The 23,494-nt window shown below is 45.2% G+C and overlaps 1 protein-coding gene across 3 annotated transcripts; it reads right to left on the reverse strand.

Annotated features, from left to right (window-relative positions):
- Positions 1 to 67: 67 nt before the first annotated feature.
- Positions 68 to 21,503, reverse strand: PRPF18 (pre-mRNA processing factor 18). 3 transcript variants are annotated; one of them, XM_019543684.1, is made up of 11 exons: positions 21,390 to 21,503; positions 19,347 to 19,424; positions 15,473 to 15,577; positions 13,039 to 13,152; positions 11,316 to 11,462; positions 9,987 to 10,139; positions 8,925 to 8,993; positions 7,811 to 7,951; positions 7,222 to 7,293; positions 4,351 to 4,506; positions 68 to 714 (listed from the first exon to the last, which is right to left on the reverse strand). In XM_019543684.1, exons 1-11 carry the CDS (start codon positions 21,453 to 21,455, stop codon positions 634 to 636), a joined length of 1,182 nt encoding a protein of 393 aa, XP_019399229.1. In that variant the 5' UTR covers positions 21,456 to 21,503; the 3' UTR covers positions 68 to 633. The 3 variants fall into 3 exon arrangements, with proteins under 3 accessions (XP_019399229.1, XP_019399230.1, XP_019399231.1); XM_019543685.1 differs by having other exon boundaries at positions 10,041 to 10,139; positions 21,390 to 21,502; XM_019543686.1 differs by lacking the exon at positions 9,987 to 10,139 and having other exon boundaries at positions 21,390 to 21,500.
- Between the last annotated feature and the right edge of the window lie 1,991 nt (positions 21,504 to 23,494).

A 23,494-nucleotide genomic window follows, 5' to 3' on the forward strand; every position in this document is an offset into this window, starting at 1 on the left:
GTATTAAAAGCTTCATTACCAAAAAAAAAAAAAAAAAAAGAAAGTCAGATGTATCCAAGATCAAACCCTCTTTTCACCCAGCTTGGATGCATTTTTCTGCTGAGAAAAATAAACTTTTACTGATAAATACCACATGAAGATTACACATTAAAATATTCATATTTACAGAAATAACTAGGATTCAGCTTCAACTGTTTCCTTCTAATCATCTGCCCACACCAGTCTCCAATAGGAAAGAGTCCAAAAAAACCCACCTCATTGCTGTCAATCATCTAAGCATCTGAATTATGGGAAAAGAGAAATTAAGTTCAGCCTGGTATGCTTTCCTGAATAACTGGTTAAAATAAAAACAAGGAAAGCCATCTCGTGCTCCCCCCCTCCCCATGCAACCACCCAAAAAAGCCCTGTGTGTCCTGGATCTGCCAAGTGTAAAGTACACAGTCCTTAAGAAATGTAAGTAGATGTGGCTGGTGAAAAAAAAATCAAAGAGAAGACAAAGCCCTACTTTATGCTTTTGCCCAAGGCCCACCCAGAGTTTCTGGTTGGTATTCAAGCAAAAATGTGTTGTTCTCTTCATCACTCTCTGGATCTCGAGGAGCAGAAAGTGATTTACACCTTGGATGTGAAAGGGCCTCACAACGCGTTGTACTCCACACATTTCGATGGGTCTGTTGGGAAGTGTTTCTGGCAAATGGTCATGAGCCTCTTCAACCCCTAGAAAGTTAATAAAATAAGGACATTTCTGTCAGAAGTCTGCAGCCACCAAACAAACAATGATTTGATGGTTACTTCCGATTCCTGAGCAGAAGTGAGAGAAACCACTATAATGATTTTTAAGTTAAGTACGTTTCAAAAGATCCATGGTTTTGTACAAGCGGTATAAAGAATGAGTAGCTGTATGCTTCTGAAGTGGGAAAGGAGCATGAGAGAACTTGCAAAATTAGCCCCTCTACCTTCATAGGAAAACATCACATCTATTATACTTGAAACTGTCCATGGGAAAACAGTGGGCCCCCTATCACAGGAGACACAACATCAGGTTAAAAATGATTTTAAACAGCTGATTATTAAAAGGGAAGGAAATTTATAACGTGTCCTGTTCATCATTGATACTCTATACTACATTAAACGCAGTTGTAAAATGAAAAGCTGCATCAGTCATCTCATGGGTCTCCTGCACGGGCACGGTGCCAAAAAGTCTAGGTTTGAAAACTAGAAAAACCTTACAAAAATCAGTATCAGGCTTCCAGTGAAGAGTTGCACTTTTCTCATCACTTTAATCAGACCACTAGCACTCAGGGCATTTTCACACATGCAAGCACCGCAGCGCCTGGCGCTGTGAAAAGTGCCTGGCGCTATGATGCTTGCAGCTGTATAAGTGGCAAAATGCGCATCGGTGCTGAGAAAGTGGCGGCAGCACGCTTTTGAACTAAAACACATTGGAGATGCTTTAATTCAAAAAGTGCACCACCACCATTTTCTGCACATTGTTCACTTCAGTTTGCGTGCCGAGCAGATCGCATGTGGACAGATAAATCAAGTCCGTTCCGAAGCAGCAGATCTCCGGGGTGTCACGGGACAAAAAGTGATGTGTATAAATGCCCTCACAGCCTAAACAACTCAATAGTGATACTCTGGAATCACACAAAGATAGTGGATCACACATTGTAGAGCAAGGGTGGGCAAAATATGGCCCACAGGACAGATCCAGCCCTCCAGGCATTTTCATCCAGCCCACCATGCTTACCAATGAATTGTACCCTGCCAGCCCTTCTGCCCATGTATACATACCCCTTGCCAACATACCCTACCATGCCTCGCTCCCACCTTTGGGGATGGAAAGGCCTGACTCAGCCAGCAGCAGCTTCCAGGTAGGGCTGCTGCTGCCACTGCTGTAGCCTCCTGGGGACCTACTTGGTTCCCGCAGCATCCAACTTACTCCAGGCAGCAGGTAGGGAGGCAGTAGAGGCAGGGGGAGCTGTAGCCGGAAGGGAGCACAGGGTGTGGGGCTGTGGCTGGTCGCGGCATGGAACCCATACCCAGGCGGGCACCAGCACCAGAGCTCAGGTGGGCAGGGTGGATGGGTGTGGGGACCCTTCCACCCCGCAAACACTCCTCCTACAGCATGCAGCCTCTTCAGGCAGTGGCAGCAGCAGCAACAGGCAGGGATGCTCATACCCAGTGCGTGTGCCATCTCCCAGGGCACAGATCCAGCCAGCACTGCATATCACAGTGAGAAGCACAGTCCAGCTTGGCCAACTCTATTGCAGGGGCTCCGCTAAGCACACGTGCAGCTCCTCGCACTTGCACAGCACAGGAGGGAAGCTTCATGCACTGGAGCCGACTGCCTTCGAGGCTTCCTGCCACACAGGTACCAGACCAGCACTGGAAGTGGAGGGGAGCCCCAGGACCTGCATGGCAGGAGGCAAGAAAGGCAGCTGGCTCCAGCGTGTAGAGCTTCCCTCCCATGCCAGGTGAGTGTGGGAAGCTGTATGTGAACGGCGGAGAGCACCACGATAGAGGCGGCCTGGCCAGAACCAAGTGCTAGGTGACAGCACCTGCACCAGGCACCAAGCACCACAAGCGCCTCTGCCTGCTGCTGGCAGAAGCTGCACACCATAGGGGAAGTCACAAACGCCACACACACACAACCCCTGCTGCCACAACCCACCCACATATACACCCTCTCACACCCCCCACCCCACACACACACACACGCAAACACTCCCACACAAGCCCCCCCACCACACACACGCTATGCAAGACTATGACATTATTTTTGAGTTATTATGCATTGTACACTACACAAACAAATCATGACAAAATATTTTTTGTAATAAAGGAGGCACGACCTGGCCCAAGTAGCCCAGAGGCTGGATGACTTTGGCTCTCTTTGAGGTTAAGTGGTGAATCTAGAAAATGTACTAGGCATCACCCATTAGGGATGCTGTAACTCTGGACTTCTGGCAAAGGGCTATGTGCACAGGTAGGGACAAGAGTTATTGTAGTTCGTGTTATAACTAAAATGAAGTGTTTCTTTGGGGATAGAAGGGCAGAGGAGAGAATGGGTGGCTGTGAAAGACAGCCACACCTGCCATGAGAAAGGGAAGTACGAGCTTGAGAGGGACAGTAAAGTGGTGATGGGCAGGTGGCTCCCCTGGTTGTGAGGCATGGGAATGGAGTAGGTAGGGATGGGAGGGAATATGGAAAGAAAATATTTTATTGTATGGAGGCATTGACTGGGAGTTCAGAGTGGCTCTCCTTGGTCAGAGTGGGAGCAGTGGGGTGGAGGGGTTGGAAGTCCAAGGGTTGTTTTGTTGTACCTTCTGATTTTAATATTTCATTCTGTTTTTAAGTTATTTTGTCTGTTATTGTAACCCTCCTTGAGCCTTTTTGGGGAGGGCCGCATATAAATCAAATAAATAAACAAACATTCTCCTGATATTGTTGGCCTGGACAATGCTAATATTTCATAACCCAAATTCAAACAGTGCTGGTTAGAAGGCTCTGAGTGTTTACAGCAGAGAGAAGGAACACACATGCTTGAGGCTAGCTCGACATATGGCCATATGGTTAACTACAAGTTTGAGCAGCTCAGATCTGAGCCTCCTACCCACAGCAAGACAAAGGAAGACTGCATACAGTTATGCAGAGACTCCTAACTGGGAGATTTTAGGCTGGTGAGCCTTTCAGTTTAGCAAACGCAGGTTGGCAGAATGGCAATTACCCAAAGACATTCGATCTGAGGTATTTGAGAAGAGACCCAGAAGCATGGCTCTTTACACAGTTTCACACAGCCTCCAAGAAAAAATAAGAAATAAGAACAATTCTTACACTTCATTCTTTTAAACATTTATATAAGTTTGGGACATTTTTATAAAGTGGTCTCCCTCTGAAACTGCAATTGTGAGTACATGCAAAATGTCCCCTTAAGGGTCACCACATCTGGCTAGCTGGAGAAGTACAGGGCCAAGCTGGAAACACCTTACTTCACTGTTAAGTCAATTCAACAAGAGGCCCATAAACTCTGTGCAAGACGTGATGGTAAGGCAATGGGTTAGGAAATGATGGAACCCAGGAGAACAAAACATGTGTTTGTAGTTATTTTAGCCCTGATACAGGACCCTGGTAATAAGACCTATTTGACTATCTCTAAACCAGAGCAGAAGAGTGCTCACAGGTCCAGGAAGCACTGGTTATTAAACTGATACTATCTTGGGTCCCAGCCAGAAGGCAACAGCCCATATCTAGCACTTCTTTTAACCACATCATTCATACTTATAAAGCTGCACTATTCTAACTTTGAAAGTCAAGTCTCGGGACTCCAGAGCCTAACACTCAGCACCTCACCTGAATGTATTTCCTCTGAGTCTCATCATTCAGGACATGGGCCACATGTTTAGAGAAAATCTTTTCACGGCCAGTTCGGGCATGGATGCCAACCATGGTGACTCCAATGGGCCAAGGTGCATTCCCAATGGCCATCTGAAGGTAGGCATCATTCGCCTGAAGAAACAAGAATTATAAATAGTTAGGAAAGATGATATCAGAAAGTAAAGGGCTCCCAGAGTTCACTTCCCATAATGACCAACACAGGGCCATCCCTAGGGAGGGGCACATTGGGACGACCGCCCCAGGCGGAGTGGCCACAGCAACTCCGCACCACTGCTACCAGCTTCGGATCCGGCCACTTGCTACCCACCCGCCCTAGCTGCCTTCTTTATGTCTGGGGCACATGGGATCAGGGCCTGCTTGGGTTGGCTCTGATCAACACACACATATCAAGCTCTCTCCCTGAAATGAAGAATCATTTTTTGAAATCTATTTTACAATCTAAATGATCTTGCATTTCTCTCCTGAAGTCAGTGACAAGCATGAATTTAATGCTTTGATTATATATAGGAGGGAAGGAGAATCCCAGGTAACAAAATGTAAGTCTTCTTACCTTTGGCTGAACTGTTTTGCAAGTTTTAGCCAAAACAGCTGATGAAGGAGAAAAAAAATAGATGGGAGAAAACACTGTGTCCATTCAGAAAAGAGTCTCAAACTCTGACACCTAGAAGCTGCAGTAACTCCCAACTTTTCAGCAGAGACCTGAAATGGGAGGGAGGCCTACCCTGGCATTAGGGATGTGCCTTTTGCCAGTCCCCTGGAAATGTACCCAAACCTTGCCAAGATAAAAGTCTCTACAAAAATTCAAGTTCCTGAATACTCAGCCAAGACTGGTCTCCAAAGAGCTCATCTGCATGAGTGGGCCCCAAGCCAGGTCTGTGGAGACTGTGTTGAACTCATCCTATTATCTCCCCCACCCCAGGCATCTAGGAGTCATGACAAGGGGTGGAAGAATAGAGTAAAGACATTCCCTTCCACACTCTCCATCTTGCCCCATGCCTCCTGGGACCCTGGCAGCATGGAGAAGATGAGAAAGCACTGGAAAGCAGAAGGGTCAGGAAAGGACAGGGAGAAACGTGGGGCAGGGCAGGAGGTCAGGATCCAGAACAACTACAGCATCCTGCCTTCCAGGGCCTGAAGTCTCTCCGCTCTGCTGTCAGCAAGCAGCTGCAAAACTACTGGTAAAGTACAAGCTGAAGTGATTGGCCCACAGCCTGTTACTGCTACCAGTTACTCCACTGCCTGATGGGCTGCCTAGATGCTGAGGATTTAAAAAAAAAAAAAAAATTAAGGAAAATTTTGTGTGTCCCATGTCAAATCAGCCAAATCGATTCTAAATCTGAGTCATCCAAGAACCAAATGTGGCCCTATTACCAGCAAAGATCCTCCACCCCCGCATGGGGCTTCAGATGCTTCCAAATCCTTTGGCGGGCATCCTACATGCAGGCCCAAGCCCGGAAGCTTGGGGCTCAGACGTCCCCGAGTTTGGCTTGCCCTCTGCCTGCTGGAAAGGACACGGGACTGCAGGAAGTGAGAAGCAAAACCCTGCTCTGCCTGGAGGCCAGGTAGGGACGGTATACTTTAAGGACACCTGTAGCCACTCACAACACATGGAGATATTTCAAGAAACACTAAATATCCAATTACTGAATGTGGTGAGTCAGGGGGGAGAAGGGGGTTGGAATTGCCTGTGATCATAAAGCAGTCAGTCATTAAAGGGTTCATTTTGGTTTACAGGAGACAGATTTTGTCATTTCCCAGCTTACATGAGCTCCATGCTACCAACGCAACTATCTTTCACCATTTTCTGGAGATTTCGAGCGTACAGCACTAAAAATACACATCTTGTTGCACAGAGCAGAAAGCACACAAGTTATCAGCAACTGAGGAATGTAAAATCTTGTCAAGAATTAAGATAGGGAACTGGGTAGAAGGGATGGAAGTGTCTTCAAAAGTGTCAGGTCCACAAGCCTCAGAAAACCTTCCAAGTGCATATTCAAAGGCACCAAGCCAATCTAAGTATAAAATCAAGCACCTGCAGAACAGACAGGCGCAGCTGATCCACCCACATTTGCCACATGCCAGTTGCTTTCTTAGGGGAACATTTAGAATAGACAGATTGTAATTCAGAAACGTCTTAGCCTGACTTCAAACTGGTTTGAATTAAACTTGCCTTAGGGCACACTACGTTCCTAAAAACAAAATCAGGCTTGCTCACTAGGCACATTATTCCAAGTCCTCACAAGTCTTGGGGAAAAAAAAATTGGAGGGGGAATTACAAGGCTCAGTTTCCCTTGCCACCCATGCTCGCCTAGAAACGGTTTCAGCATTCAAGATATTTCTGAAGGTGGTTATAGTACGCTTCATGTAAAATGTATAACTGTCACTGTCTTGGGGCACCAAATAATTCCAGTTGCCTCCTCTAGGTGCATTTTTTACCCAAAAAATGTAAAAAATGCATCTTCAATCTTGCTAATTCTGATTATGCACCTGCAGCCCATGACACTCTCAGATTGTAAGCAAGGCAAGATTTATCCCTCTTCAGTAGCCACATCCAAATCCAAGACTTTCCAGGCAGCTCTCTTGCTGAGAAACAAATATCAATCCAAAACCTGGAAGCCCGCCATTCAGTTCCAGGAACTATACAGTGAATTCCCCACCTCCCTCTGCCTGGTGTCTAACCAGAGGCTGATGTCAATTTTGTCTGAACAGCTGTTATGTCTAACCCTAACTACGTTCCCTCTGAGGACCTAAAGCCTTCACACTATATACTCAATCTAATTAATACAAGATAGTTTCAACACTTTGGAGGCTTTTAAACAAACATACCTTCACATACTCCCGTTGCAACATGAATTTAATAATATCTGTTATTGATTCTTTGATGTCTGCAGGAAGAGTCTGTAAGAGAAGACACATCAGTTTTACTTATGAACAACACATAGCTCTTGAAAGTCCTCATACCGTAGAAGAGCTCAGCACATACAGATCTCAAAGCATGCTAAAGAACACAGATACATCTAAATAAAAGTCTTGTGCAGACAAGGTGACTCAGGCCTGGGAAGCTTAAGTGACATGCCCAAGGTCCCAGTAAGTCAGCGGCAGGCTGGAAACAAGCCACAAATTCTTTACCACCTCACCAGTCCACTGAACTTGTGATGCATAAAATGACAATTGTGCAGGCAATGGACAGTTATTTGAAGTAGAGGATACAACTCAGTGATTAGGGCACAGAAAGGAGAACCAGGAAGTCTATTGGGTTTTCTTCTCAATTGTGTGATTGGATAAGCCTGAGCAAATCTAATTCCTTTTCCCCATGTGCACAAAGGAGGTAACATTTTCTTAGATGAGAAACAGCATGTAACCACTGAATATTCTGTAAGTTTTGCTGAATAGCAGCATTTTAAAAATCCTTCACCCTTTTCCGTAGTTTTCTGAAGAGGGGTCGGAGGTAGGATTCCGTCTGCTTTTGAGTGGCACTGCTCAGTTTCCCCTGCACACCACGTTTGACATAATCCTCCCTGGCGTTCAGCTCCTTGGCCCAAACTCCAAGAAGAAACTGCAAAGGGAAGGAACATTAATGATACACTGCCACCTCGTGGCTAGACTCACAAAGTGCACGCATAACTGTAAAAAAAACGAGGAAAATGTCTGGACAAAACTCAAAAAGGTGGTTTTCAGGAGGGAATTGAATTAAAACATGGCATACAAGGATCATAAAGTTGTGCCAGGCATAGGGGATGGCACAGAAGAAGGTACCACGAAGCAGAAGGAGGCAACTTAGGAAATGCCAATATTGGACGTCACTGCTGGAACTAACAGGCAAGCCAAGACAAAGAAACAAAAGCAGAGACATTGGTGGGAGACAAAAGGAAAAGTTTCAGCATTATTTCAGCTAACCACCACACAACACTCCTTTCAGATCAGAGCCCAAAAAACATTCTTGCACTACAGTTCCACAACATTAGTTTCCACGTCTCTTGTGCTGCAGTGCACTTGCACACAATCCAAGGTAAATGGGTACCTGTGCATTTAAGATAAGGAGCAAAAGTTGGCCAAGCACAAATACTAATCACATCACACTAGGTGCTGCTAGCCACGGCTGACAGGCCTGACAGACCTTCCAGGCTCAGACAGACCAGGACAGACTGATTTGTACAGAGCTGTCACAGCTTGCTTAAGCTCTCTTAATCCAGTCTAACTTAAGTGTCATAGGAAAAGATTTACCAAAAATGTGTTAAATAAGCATGAAAAAGCAGAACCAAGTTTTCAAAAATGCTATGCATCTACCAGTTCCTCACTCTGTCCAGTACGAGGTGTTGAGCCCTTCTGAAAAATCTAGGTACCTAAATAAAGACTGGCTAAATAGGGTCTTGATGTCTTTAAAAAAAAAAAAATCTATCCCTACACATACCAAGGCAGAACAGTCACAACCAGAACCTCTTGTTTTTAATTATTTTTATTACAGTCACTAAATCATACTCTTTGCTACTGCTGAAACAGAATCATCCCACCAAATTAAACCTCTTTACCTTTAAGAATTTGGTTATGATGTCCATGTCTTTATGGTCATCCCCTTTTCCCAAGGACTCTCCCAAAGCCTGAAAGAAGAGAAAAGCTGTCAGTATGTTTTCCTTCCACATCTTCCAGTTACTTGTTTCTGCCAAAAAAACAGCCAATAACACTGTGCAGGCTTCTGACATTCATGAATCTACTGCTTGTGGGCAATAAAGAACCAGCTGCAGATTTCTTAAATCTGACTTATCTGGGATTTCTAACGTAAAAGCATTCTCACTTACTAAATAATAGGCATGACAGGCAAAGATGCTGAGCCCACAACTCCTGGACATTGATGGTTATGATTTGCATTCAGTATTTTAAAACCTATAACAAATCAGCTCAGAGTAACTTTATTAATGTTATGCCATGATTTATGCTATTTAAATACTCTGTTCAGAGTTTCACATTTCCGTTTACTTGGACAGGGAACCTTTGTATAGTCAGCTCCAAGATAACCCTCTAAGGGAGCATCCACACATGCAGGCATGTGCGCTTGCAGCAGCTCAAACAGAAGTGGCACAAATTTGAGCCAGGGATTTCTGCCTCAGGGCACATGCCTGGACATGTACTTTGGGACAGGGAAAGTTGCACCACTTGGGGCACAATAACCCTGCTCAGCTCCACCTGGATCTGCAGCCAGGGGAAGCTAGAGCCTGGAGCCAGCACCTGTGCTGGCCCCAGCACTTTAAAAACCTGCCCTGTGCCAGCCCCAGCAGTATAAAAACCTGCCCTGGTGAGCAGCTCAGGACTGCTTGTCCTCAGGAGCTTCTGAAGCCTAGCCACTTGGTATCTAGGGACACTACCCCTTGTGCCAACTGGACTGCTGAAGCAGCCCCAACCTGGAATGAGCCCTGTCCCCTCTACCCACTGCAGCAGTCTGGCAGTGGGGGATGCTGCCTAGCTGTGACCTGCTGCCAACTGCAACAGCATCCACTCCCTTGGACCTGTGGCCCCATGGCTGCGCCCCTGCCAGACCCCCGCTCTGCCATTTGGGCAGCTATCACCCAAAAGATGTGCTCCTTGCAGTGGCCCACTTTGAATTGTCCAAGTGTGTCCTCTTGGCCCCAAATGGCCAACAGGTCAGCCACCTCGTCTGCCTCTCCAGCTGGGTCCCCAGTGCTGGCCCTGGACAGGGTCGTCTGTCCGGGTCTCGCCACTTGTCTCACTAGCAGAGATCCTGGTGTTCCCTGTTTAAAAATTGCAAATTCTCTGATAAGAAACCCAAATCCTTGCATTCAAACACCCAAAATAGCGTTCTTCCACTATTAAAATGAAACACTACTATATATATAGAGATCCATCGGGCAATGTTTTATTGCTACATTTACAAGTTTAAAGCAATTTGGAAACCTTCCAGTGTCTCTACCATTGTAATAAAATACATTCTAAATATCTATACACTTTGGCATTTACTTTTGGCTTTTTTGTCATAGAAAAGTCAGAGCTGACCCTACCCCCTTCACTCATCAGGATGTGCAGTGCTGAGCAGCACTGATATGCCAGTGCCCTGCCTCTGCCTCTCAACCCACAGCCTGTCCCTCATCCCAGTCCCCTCACTCCTTACCCACAGGGCCAGGTACGTGGGTAAGGGGTTTGTGGGGGTGGCTGGGCCCAGGCAGGGAGGCAGGCAGGGGGGCTGGGGCCAGGCGGGGGACCCACCCCCCCTGAGCTGCCCCCCAATGGTCCCCTGAACCCCCAGCAGTCGCCCCACCCCTCCTTACCTGGAATGGAGCCCAGGTCCAGGTCACTGCAACCTGCACGACTGTTTGTCCTGCATAAGCAGGCAGCGTGCTTCAGCCCCAGGGCAAGAACCAGCCATAGAGATGCTCTGACTGGCTACCAGTGCATCTCTGTGGAGGACGCAAGCCTCTGGTTGCCTCAGGACATGATCTGGGACTGTGCCCTGCTCTTTTTTCGATACCTGAATCTCCAGGTATAAAATTTTGACCCTGTGCTGCAAATATGCAGCACAGGGAACATTTTTTTGTTCCCAGAGTGCTTCTTACAGCATCTCAAACTGATTTGGGATACTGCAAGAGGCATTTGCACTCATCTGGACGCGCCCTAATACTGCAGCAGTCTGTTAACACGTACACACTACAAATGCTACTTTTATACTTCTTATAAAGACCCAGTGTTTGTAAGGCCCATCTACATGAGGAAACTGATCATCTCTGTCTCAACAAGACTTCTGCATGAACTGGTTGCAAAGAGGCTTAACCATACTGTTAGTGTTTGCAGCCTGTTTCTGCCCATCCTTCGATAAGATAGCCTGAGTAGACACCTTACCTAAACCCAGCCATGAAGTTTCCATATGGCACTGGACACCCTGAGAGAGAGAGTTAGATTAGCATATTATATACCTCCAATTCTTCAATAGTAGTGTTTTCTTCATGGACTTTCAGATCATTCTGCGAGTCATCTTCTCCTGCTTCTTGACCACCTACAATTTCATTCAGGTACTGTTGATCAATCTTATCCAAAGCCGCCTTCAGGTCATTTCTCAATCCCTGAGAGAGAAAGGAGAAATAGTTACCATATAATCATAATCCTATTGCTTTGGATAATGCCAGGAAACTTTTTACTTTTGTACAGTAAGGGCTGAATTCTGAGGACTTGCATAACTTCTTAACTTTAAGAAGGGGGGCTGTAAAGTCAAAGTGAATTCAAAGGGCAAATCTTCTAGACACATGAACTGAGATTACTCATCTACTTAAAGTTAAGCGGATACACAAGAGTCCACTGAACTGAAACTTAAAAACACAGCAACTAGCACCTTTTCTGCCTTTTTCAGCTAAAAAGCTATAGGGACTGAATTAGCTTTCAGTGTAGTCAGCACAGTACCTTAACAGTAATTCTAATGGAAGAAATGCATTGTCTGTTGGGCTTCATCAAGTCTTCCCATCTGCCCTGAACTAATAAAGCAACCATGCTTTCTTTATTTAAAACAGCTCTAAACATCCATGCTGTTTCCCTTTAGCATGTATAAATATTGTTCTTCTTTTTAAACAAAACTGAATGTTTTATTTAAATTGCAGTTAAAGAGAATTTAACTTCACCTACTTTCAACTGTGCATGAAAAAATATGTAATATTACATATGGTTACAATCTGGTACTAAATTTTTATAATCAAAAGAAGACAGCTTGTCAATAGGCACAAATTTCTCTAAGGAATGGAACTACTGTGACAGGCTTTTAAATTACACAGAAAGCTAGAATTCAGTCTGTCACTCCTAACCCTAAGCCAAGTTCATGCACTCCTATCACTTCAAAAGAGGTAGGTATGTATTTTCTGAGTGATCTTTTTTGACTCTCAGGAATGATTCAGCTGCTTTCATCAGTTTTGGATGTTTGACCCACACTATTAAACCTTCCCAAATATAGCTCAACTGCAACGGGCTCAAATGCATGCTAAAAGTAGTGTAAATTATTTTATTTCCTGTCCTCAGGCCTGATTCCACTTCCAGTGACGCTAATAGCAGTTCTACCTGACCTTGGCAGAGTCAGGCCTCAGCTCGCCAGAACTGTATCACCTCTTTAATCTTGTTTATCCTACTTTAGGCCAGCAAACAGAGGAGAAAAGACACAGAAGCTGTGCAAAAGAAACAGGTTTAGAACGGCCCATCTCCCATAGTTTGTAGAGCACTTGGCGATTAGGACTGGCTTGAAACAATTTTCCAATAACATTGTTTATAATAAGTAAGAAGGAATAAAATCCAGCTTTCTTGTTTTGCTGTGTAGAGCGCAAACATAGGGGGTGGGGAGATAAATAAAATCATGTCTTCTTACTTAGATGATGATATCTAATATTCAGTTAACAGGTCTGTTATAAAAAATGCCAGGCCAGGAGTCATTTTTGGTTGAAAAATGGGGGGAAAATGGCCCACAGCCATTAAAAAGTTGGACAGCTGTAGTATAGGGAGAGTAAAAGGCACACTCAAAAAATCTACATGTGGAGAATGAAAAGTATTTTTCATTGTTCTATACCTTTTTTAAATGACAATCCACAGGAATAGTAAACATTAGGACAAAACTAATTACATACATACTGCTCTCACTGTTAAACATTCATTTGCCAGTGTTACCTTGTTAACTTCAGGCGCAAGAATTTCTATCTTCCTCAAACGCTGGAATGCATCATAATCTGTTTCTCCAAACAATCTGACAGGTTCACCTCTCTCCCTCAATCTTCTAATCACCTGCAAGGAGTCAAAGTGTTCTCTAACACAAACTAGTAGGAGGCAAAATAAATGCAGGACGGTTTATTTACATAGTCTATAATAAGCAAACTTGGGGGGAGAGGCAGTGGTAGTCGAAACAGCAGCAGCAAAATGTTCCAGACACTTTCTGATCTAAATAAGACATTCCCACAGTATTTCAGTTAAGGGTCATTTCAGTTGAAATAATTCCAATCCAAATTTTCTTTAAAATCTCAGGCATCCCTGATGTGGCTTAACTTCCTCTTACCAACTTGTTTTTGAAACAGCATGCATCTGCCCTGCTTAAAAAAAGTAGGTATCTATTTTCAGAGTGATCTTTTTTTGACTCTCAGGGATGATTCAACTGGTTTTGTTAGTTCTTGATATTTGACCCCCACTAACTATCCCCTGCCTATGGGTGTGTTGTGAGATGTTCCTATTTCTAGTGTTGTGCTTTTATGTGAGGGTTTGAAGTGGTGATTTTTAGGCATCTTTGGAGAAATGGTTGCCAGAAGACACAAGGGGCTCAACTCAGCAGCCAGGGAAACTGTTTCCAGTAGTATGTTCCTGCAACATTTTCACATGATGGCAGTATTTTCAAAGCACCAAAGTGACCCAAAAGTCAGGGGGACTGCACTCTGAATAAAACTTGAAATTCTAAATTACTCTGGAGTTTTGCAAGATCCTAATGGATGAAAATGATGACATTTTCTAAGTGTCAAGATACTTACCTACTGTCTAAGGCAAAAAAAAAAACATTTGTGCATGAATGTAAGTATGGGCTGAGTAGATTGGGTGTCTAGGTTAAAAGCCGGAATGACCTGATTGGAAGACAGACTTACAAAAGCTCCTCTTCTAAGGATCTTAGGGCTCTTGCAAATATTAAGTCTCAGTATATAAATACAGCATTCATTTATTGTAAAAAATAGGCAAAACTGGGGAAAAAAATTAGACAATATACCAAAACTTGGTCAGAGCCAAGAACAGAACTCACATCTCCAGACTGGACACTGCCACCATTTTTAGTGCAGTGGACTAACTAAACAAGAAGCAGCAGAAGAGTTAGAGTTTTCCATTTAGTTACATGGTTCTCTGTGTTTCCCATACTTGGGGTAAACCCTTAACTTGCAGTCATTGCAGAATCAAAAGTGAATATGGCACATCCATGCTGCTGACACTTAAAAACCTCCAAGGGGAAGTTATGGCACTTCTACATGTAGACCTACGAGGCACAAGAACAAGGCATCCCAGTTTATGCTGGAGATGTGGCATGCAGCTTTGAAACCAAAAGCTAGTAGTTCACCTTTCTTTTTTTTTCTTTTTTTTTTTTAATGGAGTCCTGCAAAGGATAAGGGCTCTGGTTCTGTTAGCTCTGCCAGCCTGCTGAGGGTGTCCTAAGCGTGAATTTTCATACTTCTGTGTTGGAGGTGTTAGTAAATTTAACCTTCATTCTCAACATCCTGATTTCAGCTTAAGGAAAAGGCTTTTATTTCACTAACTAAAATGCTCTCATAAGGACTTGTCCCCTTAAAACATTGAGAGAGCAAAGCAGTAACTGCAGCTATGTCCCTTCCAAGAATCTAAGAAGAATTTTAAAATTGGCCTTGGCCCAGGGTCACAGGCAAACAAGCTGAAAATTCAGAATGGGGGCGGGAAAGAGAGGGAGGAGAATGCAGCTCCCTATCCCATTATCAAAGATTCACAGTTTTAGATTAATCTCAAAGAGTAATCAAACTCTAGAAGTGAATGCATTCAGCAATTTAATGTAAACCATTAGAAAAAAGGGTTCTTTCCATCTGAATGGTCCCAGACAATTTGTTGCCTAGCACTCTCATTTTGCAAAATCAGAAATCAACAATCTTGGCAAGTAACATAAAGAAGGCAGGGTAGATTTTCACCTTGCAGACTAGCCACAGTAGATAGATTATAAGTATATAGCACAAGCTTTTGTAAGCCAAAATTCACTTCATAAGATGCTGTGAAAGGCCAGGGAGAAAGCAGAGTATCACATCCTTCCATGGCATCTGATGGAGTTTCAGCTCATAAAAACTTGCGCTATAAACTAACCCAAATAGAGATATATAAAGGTACAAATCTACCCTGCTTTCTACTTGACTTCAGACTAACTCGGCTAATGAAGTCTCTCAGGTGACAAACACAACCTATATGGTAAACATAAATACCGCAAATAAGTACTTCGCAGGACGAGAGACACAACCTGGCAGAAAAGGCTCTGGAGCACTAGAAAGTATCTCTAATGGAAAAATTCAGATGGTTTCTTGTAAACCCAGGCTGGTTAGTTGGCGATATCTGATTTTACCTCTTGTCTGGAAAGAGTCATGGGTAACTTTTCTTCAGCCAGCTCTAGCTCCAATACTGGGTTGGATGAAGTCAACGGTTTCTCTTCCTCTTCTGTCTGCTGTACCTACACGGTAACAATATTTATTACAGCAAGCCGAGGCAAATAAACCTATAAATTTAAGAGCATTAGGCTGGAAACTCTCTGGAGCAAAGACTGCTTCCCATAGTGCAACTATACAGAACAATCAGTCCTGTCTAAACACAGGTCTCCAAGTGCCACCTCAATTCTAGAAACAATGCCACAGCTAAAATTGTATGCCAGTGTATGCATTTCCAGAGGAAGGAATAATTTTATTACGAATACCAGGGTTTCCTAAATACTTTTAAGGAATGGGGAAAACAATAGATCTGGAAGGCAATACAAAGACATTCAGTTGACTGTGAACACAAACAGCAAAACAGCTTATATGGGGAATGCTTTTTGAAGAAGAATTTGACAAAAGACTACAGTTCATTGCAAAAAACATACCACCTTCATGCCCTCATTATAAGAGTAGCATGACAGTAACAGTTCCCCTCGATCGGGAAGGAAAGTCTCCAAATCAAGTGGAACTTCTTCTTCCTGGTACAGCTTGATGTTTTCATAGCACAGGAACCTCTCTTTTGCCCAAAGTTAAAAATATGCTTGTAAGCGCATCTCCCTTTATAAGCCCAGGTGTAACACTTTGTCATGGAGGGTTATTGAAAACAAAGGAGAATTGGGTGAACAGGCTGATGCTGGCAGTTCTAAGTCTAACAGGAAAATAATTCACACAAGAAAGTGAGCAGCATAGAAATTTGCTAGATGCCTTATTAGTTTTTAAAAGTAATAATTCAATTTCATTCTAAAGAGTGTTACACTATATGCAGAGTCAAGGAATGCAACAAAAGCCAGATTCAGTTTCTATTTCTAAAACACGAGCTTGGAGGACAGCTTATATCAGAAAACCAGTTTCAACATTCTCTCAGGCCGATATCCCAGTCCGCAATCAAGGGCTCTGTGTCTGGACATAAGGATATATCCATGTGGCTCCAGCTACTGGACCAGGCACAAGTCTGTTTTTCATGCTACATTAAAATATACAGGGGTTAAACTTGAATTGAAATACCCACCCACTTCAGTGGGAGTTCAGGGCAAGCAAGGAAGACAGGATCAAGTCAGTGATTGACATCTAAATAGAGAAACATGACTTTCATCATTTCAAGGGACAAAAGAAACCTACCTACTAAAGGTAAGAGAGGAAGTAGGTTAGATGTGAAACACCTCCCCTTCAATGTCAGAATTTCTTTCAACCTTCTAATCATTTTTTAAAACAATAAAGTAGGACAGCAACTCTGAGGAAAGATTTGAGCCATTCTGTCAGCTGGAGTCAAAGTTACAAGCAGTATCTTTGCCATGGTTATTTGTGCTTCAGTGCTTTCTCTTTACAAGCAAGAGACATAATATGTATTATTAAGGCAGTCTAAGCAAAGCAAAAGCGCCTTTGTTTTAAAAAAAAAAAAAAATACCAGCCAGCTTCCTGCCTTTCATTTTATTAATCAAAGCTCAAATGCAGAAATCTGGGAGGCTCTAAAGAAGCACCAATTCAACTAAAAAGCTCACATAAAAATCTCTCCTGAGATCACATTTTAATTCAAAAGGATTCCTGTAACAAAAAGAGGTATTTTGTCCCCATGTAGCCTTTTTGTCTAAACCCACATCTAACTTTCTGTATCTCAGCAAAAAGCCTGAAATGTACTAAACTGAATTCAAATCACCCAGGAAAGTTAAACATTAATACACAGATACCAAAAACCTAAAAGAAACCTCATTTACCCTTTGATGAGTATGGGTCCTTTTTACTCCAAGTGACAGAAATTATGCTAGAAACACCAGACTGACACAATTTTTGAGTGTCTTCAGACTGGTAAAAAAATAGGGGTGCACTGATGGAGATTTTTGGGGCCGATACCAATGGCTGATTTTTAACGAGCAGTATACCGATTCAATTGCCGATACGCAGCCCAGCAGCATGAAGAGCAGCATCCAGCTGGTAAGTCCGTTGGGGAGAAGGGGAGTGGGGGGCAGATCCAGGCCCCCCGTGGTGAGGCAGGGAGTGGGTCTGGGGCAGGAGCTACACAGCCAGGGCAAGACGTGGGATGGAGCCATGGCTCATCTGGCAGGGTCTGGAGGCAGGGGGCAGCTCCTGCCAGGGAAGGCATGGGGGGCATGTGCCCCCCAGATCTGTGAGCGGGACAAGGGCAGCTCCAAGGTCTTCCTGGCAGGGGGTTAGGCCAGGGCTGCACTTGGGGTGGGTGGTGGCAGTGCTGGGAGGAGGGTTATGACAAATCTGTAGTCCACTGCATAGCCCCCCTCCTACCACTGCCACCACCCGCCCCCAAGCATAGCCCCGACCCAACCCCCGCCGCCAGAAAGAGCCCAATGCTGCCTCTGGCCCCAGCCTGCGGCTGCAGCCCACCCTCACCCCGCACACAGATCCGGGGGAAACACGCACCCCATGCCCTCCTGGGGTACGTGCAGCAGCGGGACCTGCCCCCGCCCCCTACATGAGCCACAGCTCCGTCCCATGCCCTGCCCCAGCTGTGCAGCGCCAGCCCCACTCCCTCTCTTACCACAGGGGCCTCAGTCTGCCCCCTCCACGCCCCTTCTTTCCTCCTACAACAGATTTACCAGCCAGACACTGCTCTCCATGATGCCAGGCTGCGCTCCTGGCCACCTGCATGCTGCACTGCAGCTGTGAACATGCATGTGGCATTTATCAGGAATATTATCAGCCAAAAAAAGCCAATTTCTGATAACTTCAATTTTCCTTTTATCAGTGCCAATACGATATGGGACAGATGTATCGGTGCACCTCTACTAAAAAACCTGATTGAATATTAATTTCTGACTGAATATTAATTTCTGCTCTGAAAAGTCACAGCTGAATTCTCAGAACACTTTCGAATACACATACACTGGGTGTCTTCATAGGAGGTATTTCTATGTTGATATCTAAAAAGATCTAAATGCCTTACAAACACATCTAATCAAATTTTTGGATTGGCTAACTAACTAGGTAAAATACAACCAAAAGTATGGCTTTTTCTGCCTAACGAACATTAAACAAACCATTAAAGGTTTTCCTTTCAATTTCAGATCAAGTACTTCTGTATATACAAAAACACACATCAACCCTTGAAACTAAACAATATTCCAGCAGTTCCCAACTACTTCCCTGATGCTGCCAAGGTAGAAAAAAAGCCTTCCAGATCACTCATTTGTTTCAAAATGCAAAATCCAGAGTTTCACTGTTTTCTAGTATTTTTGTCTAAAAGAAAACAAACGCTGTGCTGCACTCCATCAAGCACTGGATCTTTAGAGGCCAAGCAAAACAATTATCAATGCTGATACTAAACATGTTGGCAAGTTGTTGTTTTTTTAAACAAACACCCATTTTGTGCCGATTCCTCTGAAATATTTTGACGGGAAAACCTTGAACATGTTCTTTGTTGTTCTTTCTTTTTTTAAATACAGGGAGGTGGCTATGTCAGATCCAGTGTTCGTGCCTAAAAGCACAATTTAAAAAAGAAAAAAAGAACAAGCTTTAATCCCAAGCCACTTCATGCTTTCCACAAAAAGCCAAACCAGAACATAAACTTAAGTAGCTAGATATCATGCATGTCTTTTCCTGCATTAAAGATGTTTTTGGAAACGCATACCTCTCCAGAAGGCTTCTCACTTACAGGCTAATGTATAACATTGACAAATTGAACAAAGAACAACAGTTATCATTAACAATGCTTGCAATGTTGATATTAACATCTAGACTACAAAGTGAACATCCAAATCGCTAAAAGAATGATCCCAGTACCTTGTAGCCACATCTCTGCAAGTACGCCTCTTCCTCCTTCTTAACTAGCTCGCTGCGCTTGAAGTGCTTTTTGTTTTCCTGGAAGGGAGGAAACCTGTTAATACTTTACACAACTTGATTCCAACGTCTATCCAGTCTATCCACCTGGACCTCAAAGCCTGCATCTTTCCTTAGGTCTGCTTGCAGGGAGAAGAAAACATGTCAAAGGGCTCCTCAGTGCACACCAGCTACAAGTTCAAGGTAATGCTGCAACACATTTCCTCCAAACTGGTTGGTTAGTAAGTACTGCATTTACCCGAATCTAAGATGACTTCAAATTGAAGACACCCCCCCACCCCCCATAATTAGATGCTACAAATGGCAAATGTAAGTATTTGTTATAAGAGGTGGCGGGGGGGGGGGTGGCTTGGGCAGCAGAAGAGGCAAGGCCAGCCAGTGGCTGTGGCTCTGACTTTGATGCCAAATGTGAGGCTGGGCTGTGGCCAGAGTGACTGCCTGCCCCCTCCTCGCCTCATGCTCAAATCCATAAAATCATAGAAAATCAGGATTGGAAGGGATCTTAGGAGGTCACATCTAGTCCAACCCCTTGCTCAAAACAGGACCATCCTCAACTATACCATCCCAGCCAAAACTTTGTCTAGCTGGGTTTTGAAAACCCCGAAAGATGGAGCTTCCACCACCCCTCTGGGTAACCTGTTCCAGTGTTTTACTACCCTCCTAGTGAGAAAATTCTTCCTAATATCTAACCTAAACTTCCCTTGCTGCAACTTGAGACCATTGCTCCTTGTTCTGTTATCTGCCACCCATTGAGAACAGTCCAGCTCCATCCTCCCTGCAACCCCCCTTCAGGGAGCTGAAGGCTGCTATTAAATTCCCCCTCAGTCTTTCCTTCTGCAGATTATGCACGCCCATTTCCCTCCTCATAAGTAATGGTCTCCAGCCCCCAAACCATTTTCACTGCACTGGGGGGCAATTTGTCCACATCCTTCCTGCACTGGGGGCCCAGAACTGGACACAGGAAGGAGAGAGACTAATTCGAGACTAAGGGCTTCCTCTCTCCTTCCACGATGAGAGGGGAGGGGGGCTCCTCTTGGATGCACACATGGGTGGTGACTACCATACAGGCACCAATCGCTCCGAGCCTCTGGATGCTTTAAAACAAAAGCTCTGGATCAGCATCACCAGGTCTTAAATGTGAAATTATCGTATTGGAAGCTCAAAATTATCATTGTATTTGCTGAAAAACTGCCATACACTGAACAAAGTATGCAAGTAAGCATGCTAATAAGCATGCAAATAAGTCTTCTTATTGACTTTCTAGCGCTCCATGTAAGCTACCAGTGAGCCAGCGAGAACGAGGTCAAAGTTGAAGCATTTTTTCCTATTCTGAGCCCAGCAGCCCTGGAAAAGGGCTGAAGCCAACCCATGAGCCATCTAGAACTCCCTAAGAGCAAATAACACTAAGATGTGGGGAGAAGTGGGCCCACCAGAAGGGAGAGACAGGCTACAACTAGGCCTGGACAGGTTACAGGGGTGGGCAGATGAGAACAGGATGGGTTTCAACACTGACAAGTGCAAGGTGCTGCACCTGGGGAGGAAAAGCCAGCAGCAGAGCTACAGGCTGGGGAACTCCTTTCTCATAAGTGCAGAGGCAGAAAAGGATCTTGGAGTCATCGCTGATGCCAACATGAACATGGGCCGGCAGGGGGTCGTACTTGATGATCTGCTCAGGTCCCTTCCGACCCCACTAACTATGAAACTATGACTTGGGTTTTGCACTTGCTGCATCCATTGTCTCAAGAAACGATCGTTCATGGCGACCACCTTTACCACTACTAGTGGTACGTGGGACCAGGGTGGTAATTACGATACCCCTCGACAGCACCGCTCCGGACTCGTTCCCAGGGAGGGGTGCGGGAGCCCACTCTGTGACGTAGGACCCGCTCCCTCGACTTAAAGCCGCCGCCACGCGCTGAGGGGCCCCGCGGCGCATGCGCAGAGCGGCGGGGCTCCGCTCCCCCCTGCCCGCTCAGCCCGTCTCACCCCGACCAGCTCCTTCTCCTCCAGCAGCCGCCGCTTGCGGAGGATCTCTGCCCGCAGGATGTCCATAACCCCGGTCTCGCGCAGCCGCCGCCGGAAGAGACGCAGGAAAACAATCTCGCGTCACTTCCGGGCAGGCAGCACCGGCCCAGGGTGGGAAGAAGGAAGTGGTGACGGTGCCTGAGCGCGATTCCTGCAGCGCCCCCTGGCTTCCCCCGCGGCACTGCACCGCCACGCCGCCCGCGGGTGTGCGTATGCGCCGGTCCCTGCTAGTGCCACGAGGTGGGGTGTTAGCACCCCCCTGGGAATACACCTTGGCTGCAGGCTCCATCAGCCTCAGTCCCCCGAGCAGCTTCTGTCCATGCAACGAGCCAGGGGCAGAGTGCAGACCCCACACCCTTTCCTGGGCCCCACAACCCTTTGGGGCTGGGGACCGAGCATCTGGAGGCCAAGGGTCATTGCGAGCCCAGTCACCAGGGCTGGATCAATACAGCAAACCAGCCATGCCAGGCTGCTGCCCAGAACTGGTGCGGGCACCTCGGCACCAGGGGAATTGCCCCCCTACCGCTGTGTCCCCTTTGGGGCAACACAGCATGTTCCATGGGTCTGTCTTTCAGGACCACACTGGTGTTCCCAGAATAGCCTCATCTTCACAATCCTGAATTCACTCGTGAAACCCTTTTGAACCCCAATCAGCATGTCATGATGTTTGACTTGCTATGGGAAAAAAAATCAACCCCCTCCCCAAATTCCTGAAGTGATTTAAAACACTGATCCCAGCCGTGTTGTTTCCAACACCCCGTCTCTACTCGTCACCTCAATGCTTTTCAGTCAAGTCTTCAGGTTCAGACATGCTATGAAAGTAACATTCATTCCTCTGGTGGATAGTTTTCTCCTACCTACAGACAAATTGAGTTCATCCACAATCATCCTCTTTTACCTCCTTATCCTGCTTCAAGAACAAACTCTCTATACTGTCCATCCTGTTTGGACTGGGTGACCGCCTTTGCTCGGCACTTTGTCAACAGTCAATTTTAGATCTTCCACCAATCCAAGTGTTTTGTTACCTGTAATACCTACAGTATGCCAAATCCTCTTCCTCACATTTTTACTCACCTGCTTCTGGAGGCGAGACAGGAAGCTGCCCTGAGAGCACCCCCAGGTGTCGCTTTCAAGCATGCCAGTGGCACAGCCCTCAAAGAGCAGTGGCAGGGGCAGCCCATGGGATAGCCTCACCACGGCATTTTCAGCGCTGGTGAATGTGGAGCTGAAAGGGGTAAGGCAGGGCTACAATTCTTAGAGGTGCTCTCAGGAGACTACAAGACATGCCTCTGGTCTCTTCTCAGGATCCAAATAACTCCCTCCCCTCACAAATGCAATGCTGGTTTTTCCATCTCAGCTCATACAGGAATCCTTCTAGACTTCCATGTTTATTTTCTGGTTAAAAACATGTCAGGCGTGTCATTTTTTTGTGGAGCGCAGCTCTCCTCATATTTCCAAAGAATAGCTTCATAGCTGACTTCCCCTGCCAAGTTTAGCTGAAAACTTTAAAATATCAGCTGCCTCTGAATCAGCTGTTGTCAGATGCGAGGCTACTTTCTGACAGCCTGCCACTGGGTGAGTTTGCTCCAGTTGTCCTCTCCAGTTGACTCATCTGGTGGGACTTTGAAATACTCCATATTACCACACAGGACATTGTCTTGGTTTCATCGGACAGATGCCAGTTTCATTTAGCATCATAGTTCTCAGTGATCAGCACTCTTAACAGGAACCTCTGCAGAATATAACAGCCAGTCCCAACTGGCTCAAGCCACAGCAAAGATAGTTTCCTGCAAAGGAGAGCTCAGATGACAGGTCCCTCTGCCATCTTCCTCCTTGTTTTCTTTCTTTGTTGGAGGCTGGTAGTAAGAGCAAAAGCCATAAACAAAAAATAAAAGGAAATATTTTCCAATGTAATAAAATGATCAAGTGTAGACTGCTCTCTGCTTCTATCATAGTTTCATAGTTCTAGGGTCAAAAGGGACCTGAGCAGATTTCATAGATTTCATAGACATCAGGGCTGGAAGGGACCTCGGGAGATCATCGAGTCCAGCCCCCTGCCCAAAGGG

This window comes from Crocodylus porosus, unplaced genomic scaffold, assembly GCF_001723895.1.
Source record: "Crocodylus porosus isolate Cpor-Errol unplaced genomic scaffold, CroPor_comp1, whole genome shotgun sequence".
Lineage (NCBI taxonomy): Eukaryota > Metazoa > Chordata > Crocodylia > Crocodylidae > Crocodylus > Crocodylus porosus.